General features: G+C 48.5%; 1 protein-coding gene across 2 annotated transcripts in view; it reads left to right on the top strand.

Annotated features, from left to right (window-relative positions):
• Positions 1–1,672: 1,672 nt before the first annotated feature.
• The window catches only part of LOC119391042 (lysosomal-associated transmembrane protein 4B), a 570,375-nt gene continuing 562,326 nt past the window's right edge, over positions 1,673–9,721 (top strand). For both annotated transcript variants that reach the window (XM_049415030.1, XM_037658739.2), the window contains exon 1: positions 1,673–1,877. In XM_049415030.1, coding sequence (XP_049270987.1) covers positions 1,803–1,877 — 75 coding nt within the window. In that variant the 5' untranslated portion in view covers positions 1,673–1,802. The remainder of the gene's footprint in view (positions 1,878–9,721) is intronic.

Below are 9,721 nucleotides of genomic sequence, written 5' to 3'. Positions count from 1 at the left end.
ATGAAGAAACGCGCCTGATGATTGAAGCATGGCATATCGAGAATAATGGTAGTGCATGCGTGAACCAACCGTCGATTAACTTGCATAAAGATGAAATCAAATGCCTCAACAGTTATCTTCCACGTAGACCCCCACATGTGCCGGATTGATAGGTTCGCCTGTTGCATAGGCATGCGCAGATAAGTATTCGTGCCTTCGTTCTTTTCCGCCTTTGTGCGTCTCTTCAGTTGTTAGTCGGCGTTTGTGCTGTCCTCACTTCTTTCTTGTGTCCGTGTTTGCACGCCCTGTCTTTTTAGAAAGAAAGAGTTCCCCTGCCGGCAATCGAGCCTACAGCTTCTTGGTCCGCGACAAGCGCCCGCTGCTCTACCGACTAAGCTACCGAGTCAGGTACACGACACTTCACAAACGCGCCTTATATCTCTCGCACGGTGCTTTGTTGGTGGGGCTAGGCGGGTTGGGGCGGTGGCACAGTCTGTGAGCGGGAAAGTGAAGTAATGCGGCATGACTGGTGTGGCATGGCTGGCACCAGTCCCGTCTTTTCTTGTCCTGTTCTTTTGTGCCTCCAAAGTTTTGTCAGACCATGCACCAGCTAGCCCAAGAACGCGTTTTCGGCACTTACTAGCGCAGATAAAGAATAATTCATCGACGACACAGTTAAAGCATGGCCTCCGATATTGCGCGCCGGCGCGCAGTCTCGAAGGCCATGGTTAAAGCTTCTCGATACCTGCAAGAAATACTGGCCGCTCTAGCAACGGGGAGTCGCCCTACACGCAGTTACGTTCTTTGCCTTTCGCTTCGTGTTAGCGTGTGACGGCTCGTTGTCGGAGTAGTGCAGCTTCCACATGCACCAACGGTGTTTCTCCACTGCCGACTGCTTCGAGTGCGACAGCACCGACTAATAAAAATGCTGCAGTAAGCACCGCAGAAAGGCAACGATGTCGACGGTCGAAAGTCGTGCCTTGGTGGAGCAAAACAGAGGCCAGCGGGACGTGAACGCCTGCGCGCGTTCGCGGCTCAAGCTACGAACATCTGCCCGTGTTGCTGAAGCGCAGTATGGTAGTGTATATGCATGAGCACAGGCGTAGGTTACCATATTACTCGGGAGCGCACACAATGCCATTTCTCTCCTTAATTGACGGCGCTTTGAAGAAGAGCATATAGAGTTTTATTATGTGCGTGTTGATGTCATCTTTGCGCGGGATTCACGATACGCTGTGTCCAGGTATATGTTAAAAACTTCAGCTACCACAACGGTTAAATAATGATCACGGGCGTTAGTCGTCGCGACGCAGATGTGCGACTAGTCGTCAAGGTGGGTGCATCCTCGTCAAATGGTGGTATAGCTACCAAACATCAACATACATTGTACAAGCTCTCATATATCACTACGCAATAAGCACTACTTCTGTGAATACACGTTTCACTTTCGTGTTATACCGATTCCTATGACGGAGGGATCAGTCATGTTTTTTTCAACTTTATTCTCTCCAAGTAGCCGCTGCCTTCTGTTTGGTCGGGAATACGTAAAAATCAAAACGTAAATCACTGGCCAGACCTGCCAGCTCTTTTTGCGCGCGGTCAGAGTATCGTGCCAAAATAGAAACCGCGTGCGCGAAACTTTCGGGCTCGCACCGGCCACCAGCTGGCGGGCTGCCATGGCGCGGCGAAGCGCCCACTGAACGAGCAGGGGTAACTCGGGCTAAATGTGTTTCCATGCCCGCGAGGGGATCCCCGCCGCACGTGGAGGAGCAGTGTGCTGCCTCATCGAGGTCCATGTACGAGTGCGGCCGTAGCAAGCAAGAATGGCAATCCTGAGCCGCTGCTGCTTTGTGTGCAGTGTCCGCGACGGAACGCTCCTCATAGGAATCACCTGCATCGTGAGTGTGCCCGCCTTTTTAACTGTCTGTGTACTCACTCAGGTCGAGCTCTCGCAGATGTAGATGGCGTTACCAACGGCCTCATTCAAAGAGCACTTTAAACGTGCCCCGCCCCGGTAAATAAAGGGCCCGAGGTCCACGCAGGAGCGGCTGCTTTGGCATTCTAGTGTGATCGTTGCTGCTGAGAGCGCACGTCGCGCGAAAACTAATGCGATGTTTTTTTAGTAATGCGTTCTGGCAGGCTAGTTGGTTCATTGCGATAAACTTTCTTAAACTGCGTGAGAAGGCGAAGACACAAGTAAGAAAAACACCGCGTTGTTCTGAATGTTTTTCTTACTTGTGTCTTCGTCTTCTCGCGCAGTTTAAGAAGTTTATCGATGTTTTTTAGAAGGCCCGGGCAACATGAATACCCCTTGTTTGGTTTCTGCGCACAAGTCCCGTTATTAGTGGTGTTCGACGCGTTGTCTTCCAGTCTGAGTTGTCATGATTGCCGGCGCAAAGAACAAATAAGAAACAAGAAGAGAACAAAGGGCCCATATTTATTTTTAATAAAAATAAATTGTGGGGTTTTACGTGCCAAAACTGCGATTGTCACGGGGTCGCGACGCTGACGAAGGCAGCAGTCGGCGTGTCCAAAATGAATTTTATTTGGCCGAACTTGTGCGGGAAAGGGAAAGTAAAACTACAGCAATGCACACTGTGCAGTTATAGCTGCGAACAGAGCGTCGGCCGTCGATAATCTGACAAGCGGTGAAGCGTGTCGGCTTTTATACATGCGCTATCGGAGATTCCAGCGTTATCACTGGTGGCCACGTAAGCTCTCGAATACACTAGACTATCGCGTCTTGCGCGCAATCTTAGCGCAATCTTAACAGGTGAAATCTGAATTCATCAAAATAACACACGTGGCAATATGATTATGAGGCACGCCGTAGTGGAGGGCTGCGAAAATTACACGATCTGGTGTTATTCAACGCGGTCTGACATCGCACAGTACAATTGCTTCTAGCATTTCGCCTGCATCAAAATGGGCAGCAGCGGAGCACCGTAATTTCATAGCGCCAGGGAGAGCAGCTTGATGTTCAGTTGCACATGTGAAACTGCTTTAGTCTTATCTAAAGTGCGACCAAAAGCTTAGTGAGGCACATGTCTTGACGACCACTCGAAGTTATCTTTCCTTTTTAAAGTTGAATCCTTTTACAGTTCCTACCAAACAACATGCCAAACAGTTGACAGGCCATTGGGAGGCTAATGCATTGACCGCGCCAGAATTTCGCCTTCACAGCTTCCTTCTGAAGTAGGATTATATTCATTTCTGGGGTCCTATGCGCCAAACTACCACATCATTATAAGGCGCACCGTAGTGGCGGTCTCCGAAAATTGCAACAACGGGGGGTTCTTTAACATGCACCTACTTTTAAGTGCACAAGCCTCTAGCGTTTCCCCATTCGAAAATGCTACCTCCGAGGCCTGTTTCGAACCGCGTCTTTCGAGTCAGCAGCCGAGAACCGTAACCCCTGTACAACCTTTGAACATAATTATGTAGAAACTATCACTTGCTTCCACCAGATGTAACATTTCCAATGCATCTGTGGAAGATCTGCTCATCGATAAAAAAATCGCCAGCAAGACCCTACGCAGCTGGTTCAACCGCACGTGCAGCTGCCCATTATCTGCGGGGAGAGATATTTGTCCCTAGTAATGGCCAGACAAACAATGGCGCGCTGTCACAGCTGTTTGTGACTTTCTGAATGACAGTTACTTCTTTCAAGAGCCGTCCTGGACGCGATCGCTCTCTGATTTGGTGGATCATGAAAGATGGTAGGCGCAGAAAGTGAGGCAGGAAATGCTGACTACGAATTGAAAGACTGTGGCGGAGAAGACCAAATTTATTCGGGCATGATGAGGCGCGGTAGCTCCACCTGTCAATTAAGAACACGTGCGAGTCCCTACGATGGAATGAAGTGAATAAAATGAAGAGGAAATGGAAATGCTTAAGCATTTTATTTCCTTTGCAGTATAATCGAAGGCTGGCTCACTACAATTGTCAAGCCTCGACAACGAGATGCTTTTCCGCTCGTACGTGTGTATAAAGCGGCCCAATAATCGAGTCTGGACGCGCATTTACAACCGAGGCTTTGCAACGAAAGATTAGATTGCGATCTTCTGCTTAAAGAGACATCGAAGTACTTTTACATTTCAGAATGTGTGGGTAATTCGGAATCGTTAGAATAACAGAGAGCTGAGCTACTTGGTCAGTATTCATTCTAAAAACGGGGCGTGCAAACACGGACACAAGAAAGAAGTCAGGACACCGCAAACGCCTACTAACAAATGACGAGACGCACAACGGCGGAAAAGAAAGAAGGCACGAAAACTTATCTGCGCATGCCTCTCCTTGTGTCCGTGTTTGCACGCCCCGTCTTTTTAGATCTAAATCATTACCTCGTATGTCGTGCCTGCGTAGGTTTTTTTCGCGATATTTATTTGAACAACGGCGCTATAAGCGGACAAACATGAAGGCCCAACCGCTTGCACGCGATTTTCGAGCGACAGGGATGAGCGACAGGATTTGCTGTCGCGGAGGGCCATCCATCGCCGTCGCTTGTCGCGTCGCAGCTATCTGGGAAACTAGAAAAAATCGCTTGTCGCCCGGAAGTGAGCGTGACGATTTCCGGCAACATGCGGCATCGCTGATCCTCGCTTCGGTTGCTATTTGCCCTTGATGCTTCTAATGGGTGCGCACTTCAAAGAATGCAAGTTATAGCCTACCTTCTTTACAGCCCCATCTGACGCGGAGAGCGAGGCAGCCCGTATTTGTCGTTAATTTTGATCGATGGTTCGTTTTGATGTTTCGGTGGTAGCTTGCTGCTATGTCAACATCGTCGTCGTGTCAGGTAGCCCTTCTCCTTGCGAGGCAGATATGTGAGGCGCTGCGGCTTTTCTTAAAGGGGTACTGACACAAAATTTCGAGGCCGAGCTAGCCTGCTGGATCGATTCCCGTGTACGTGCGTGTACCACCAGCAAAATATCGACAGCGAATAAGCTTGGAAGGTATTTTATATGAATTTTGAAGTTCGCGAGCGCAATCCAGCATTATAGGCCGCACCTGGTGCATTGACACCCTCGGAGGTGACCCGAGGTGACCCCCCTACTTCCCCTACGTAACCGTTGCAGGCGGTACAAGTTATGATGACGTCGTAGCCGCCATTTCTGTTTGACGCGCTTCCCGACGAATCGCTCCTCGCCAGCGGGTCAAACCTGAAGTGATTCGCCACGTCGAAAATTCCTTCCATCCCCGCCGCAAGAAAATCGTCGCCATCAGACCACGATGAGCCCGGCGACGACAGACCGCGCGGAAATGCGTCACTGTTCTGTGTGCTCACGTGACCGAGCGTTTCACTCGCTAGGTGGTGATAGTTGCACCCGGCGGCTTGTCGTTTTGGAGCTCTGTCAAACCGAAACTGAGGCTGTGTCGGTAATGAGGAGCTTGTAATTAATTATCTGTCGCGTGCTGCAGCAAACGATGTGCCGTGTTATGACTAACAGGCCCCCAGCAACACACTGCAGCAGAAAAACGTGGTGCGAAAATTTTTGTGTCAGGACTCCTTTAAATGTTCAATGACAGCAAGAGGAAACGTTGTAGAGATGCGCCTCGTGGAGTAACCCTAACATAACGCAGTTTGCAAAGTGCTACGTAGTAGCGTAGGTAGCGTACGCTTTCAGGCGTTGCGGGCCAAACAACGAAACGTTCCTTTCCTTCGACCGCGCCCTCACCTTACGTGAGGCCTCCTTACAGTCAAGTACCGACGAAGGAAGCAAGCGTACTCTGAAAGCTTCCTTCACCCGTCCTCGCGGGAGGAATGGTTGCCGCGCTCCTGCGTTCGAGATTATCGAATATAAGCTTTGCTCACAAGCGTTTACTCTGTAAAAAAATGTTGGATCACCACATCACTTCCAAATTGAAGTGTTAATGTATAGACGCGTGTACGCTTTCTTCCAGCTGCGATTACTAAATCTGAAAAGCCACCGAAGTCGAGCGCAAAACGTGGTGCGTTCTAGCAACACTGAAACGCCCGCCTCCTTAAACGCACGAGACTAAAAAGCCACCTAAACATCGCTCAATGTTAGCGGTGTAAGCATGTTTCATGTTGGCTACCTTGTGCTGCCGAGCAAAGCTAGCGCCGTGGTGTACCCAGAAATTCCTTAGTCAAGTTGGCGAGAGCACACGAGAGCAACGAGAAGCCGAGTTGAAACTTGAAGTTAGAGGCACTTGATGGCGTGTCTTCTTCAAAGGTTTTGTGTATCTGTGTCATGCTTTGTTGTGTTACCTCGCGAGTGTTCGCTTAGAAGTGACTGAGATTGCTAAGACATCGACTCTGCTGTCAGTTTGGATGAAGCGCGAAAGACAGGGACAGAAAAGGCACACATACACACCATACTGCGCTACGTGTGGGTGTGTGTGTGCCTTTTTTGTCCCTGTCTTTCGCGCTGCTCCTTAAGTTATGTTGAACCAACTAGCCAACAAGTTCACTCTTCAAGGTATCAGTGGTGTTCCGATGTAAGCGCCTGGTATAACTCAGTGCGCTCCAGAATGAGGGATTTGCCTTGTTAAGCTTCACCGCTGCACAGTGGCGTTATGCGAAGAAAACTAAACGTCACGCTGTGAAGCTCTAGCCCTTCGTGGCCGAGAAGGGTTCGCTGCCGCAAAGTGGTTATAAAACATTTACGGCTTCGAAGCAACTTAAAGGATCAGTCATCTCATGAGACTGTCCGAGACGTGTTAATATGAAAGCTTACAGGCGTATTTTCCATTTGTAATAATGGATATATCGAATCATTTCGCGATCCCCTTCGAATCCGATGTGTCCGACGGTCGTCAAGTGAGGTGAAACTTGAGGCACTCGAGTGTGCGTTGCGTTAAAATGTCTGTGTATGCCTTGGCTTTATGTTACCTCGCGTGTGTTCGCTTGAATTTATACAGATTCTTAAGACTATCAGTAGCGCTGAGAAATCCATCATCTGCGCATTTATTATTTGACCTGAATGTAGCAGCTGGCGTTTGAAGTAGACATCCGTAGCGGCACCTCGTCGCAATTTTGCAGCTTATTTAAGTTGACACTATGCAATCACGCTGAATTCAGGTCACGTGATTCATTGGTATCTTGTAATAATTTCTGTTGGCATAATTAAGCTTCTCCATGACACTATTCCAAGCTATTCCAAGAAGTGGCTTGGTCTGTTCTCTAATGTAGAGGGTTGCTGCTAATTCGTTTGCCTGGGGGCAGAAGAATTGAAGAAACCTTTGCTATGCACTTGCGCATTTATTAGACGTTTGGGTGCTCGTACGGTGACTGGAGACTGCGTGGACGCCTTTTTTTTTTAATTAAAGAAGACAAAGCATCAGGTAACGTATGTGGCAGTTACGATTTCCTGCTGGTGGGCTTCGCTGCACAACGAGTCACCGATGCACAGTACATGCTTTGTGGCATAACACAGCTGCAATGCCATAAAGCTGACTATAGTGAATCTGTCATCTTGTAGCACGTATATATAATGTAAATATATAGTGCATTGAATCCAAGGGGCAGTGTAAGCATGGCGTAAACAAGCAGGGTACGAGTCAAAATATGGGCGGCGTTCGCAGCACAGATTTCTTTGCGCTCCACAATGAAGGAATTTCTTTGTAAGTTTTACCTACACAGGGGTGTAATGCGACGAAAACTAAATGCCACGCTGTGAAGCTTGCTACATGTGGCTGCAATTAGTTGCCGGAAAGAGTATCGCCAGGTTGATTCAGTGGCGCAAAGTGTTGTCTGGTCCTATACATCACCACGATGTGTTCGGTAGGCACCGGGAACTCCACTGATCTGACGAGAAAATAAGCAATCTGCATCGCTGCGCCTAGTACACAGATACTGTGCCCTAAGTAGGGAGGCCGGCTTCGGCATGACGCTCGTTCGCGTGGTGGCTCGATCGCCACAAGCATTTGTTTAAAACAAGCAATAATATTGATTATTCGCGGAATATTGGAGCTAAACGTTTTTCTAAGGCACCTTTTGGGAAAAGCTGGCTGGAACCACGAAACAAGTTCCGATCATGTCTCAAACTTCGTCGTCCAAAAAGAACCAGCTTCGTAAACTAATGCGCTTGATACGCTAGCAAGGTTAACACAAAAATGAAACCTAATGCACTGTGCGGCTATGCCTGCGCAGTGATCTCATTGAGCTGAAACAAAACTGATTCCCCGCCTTGCGAACTGCGTGCCCCTTAGTCAAAAAGTGGCCCTTCTCAAAGAAAGCAGCAAGTATGCACCTTATTCGTGCGTCCATTAAATCAAGCCACCTGCATTTCCATGGTTAAATCGCATGATCACGTCTCACACACAGCCACGGACTAGGCCACTAGGCTAGGTACATCTCGCTTGGAATTTCCTAGGGACAGCACCAAAAAGTGGTCTGGCAACGCGGGCGTGTTTTGGTGGCTTTTTAGTCGCTCCCCTTTAAACGCTGTCAGACAGACTAAACGCGCTTCCCCGTGCACGCATGCTCGCGTCTCCCCGCAGAGGTGGGGTGGGAGGGTTGCCTCGGAAGCAAGCATCACGTGGGCTCATCACGTGGGCTAGCTGCGAGGTGAAGCGCTCGTTCAGGGCCAGGAGCGGACCTAAGGGCGCACGAAGGTAGCCCCAAAGCAACCTTAAGAGAAGCGCTAAGGAAGCCTTCACCGAGGGCTCCTCAGTGAGGAAGCTTTCAGAGTGACATAAGGCGGCCTCGCCAAATTGAAGGCTTCCTTACTGAGGAAAGGAACGTTTCGTTGTTTGGCCCTGCCTCTAGATCACAGCAGATATATCTGTCGCGGTTAACATAAGATTGCGAAACAAAGAGAGTCACGAAACGCTTTTATGGCTTCATCTCACAAGACAATAATAACAATGTAGATGCGCTGAGTGAAGCACAAACGAGAAACGTAACAAGGGACAGCTGACTAGTGGTGCGCAAACTTTCAACTGTTTATTTTCGCAAAAGCACGTCAAAGATATACACAAAAAACACTGAAGATAACAAGGACTATATTGGAATGTGTTGTTCATGGAATCAGGTCATTTTGGTGCTATCATGCTACGCATGTGTATTCCTAACTAACTGGCGGTTGTCGATAAAGTTAAATGCTGCCTCACTGAGGGCAATAGATGCAGAGCTCACGTGATTGTGTGATTTAAACATGAAAAATGCCTCCATGATTTCGCGTGTTTTTTTAGACCTGCAATGCGCCAACGTCTGCGTTTGGTTAAAAATGGGATCACATCCGCATCTTGCGCAATGAGTAGCTAATTGCCCTGGTGACTGCAGCATTTCTGTGGCGTACCTATGTTCTCTTAATCTTGTGTTTATGCAAGGTCCAGTCTGCCCAATATAGCATTTTCCGCACGTGAACGGAATTTTGTAGACTATGCCCTCGTCACATTCTAAATATTTGTTACATGTTTTCCGCGTTCACGTGCGGAAAATGTTATATTGGGCAGACTGGGCGTTGCATAAACACAAGATTAAGAGAACATAGGTACGCCACAGAAATGTTGCAGTCACCAGGGCACTTAGCTACTCATTGCGCAAGATGCGGATGTGATCCCATTTTACACCGAAAGTGTTATGAGATCATTTCACCGGCCGTTTTGGCGCCGTAGTTGTCCGCCGCCGCCGCCGGTGTCAAAATATCGCTCGAAATGAAAAAAAAAAACAAGAAAAAATTTCCAGGATGTAACGAGGTTCGAACCTGGGTCCTCTGCGTGGGAGCCCAGTATTCAACCTCTGAGTCATGCCAGTGCTTGAAATTGCTTTGCAAAA

The sequence above is a fragment of the Rhipicephalus sanguineus genome, chromosome 4, assembly GCF_013339695.2.
Source record: "Rhipicephalus sanguineus isolate Rsan-2018 chromosome 4, BIME_Rsan_1.4, whole genome shotgun sequence".
NCBI lineage: Eukaryota > Metazoa > Arthropoda > Arachnida > Ixodida > Ixodidae > Rhipicephalus > Rhipicephalus sanguineus.
The sequence above is the reverse complement of the archived record's forward strand: the minus strand, read 5'-3'. Positions and strand labels throughout refer to the sequence as shown.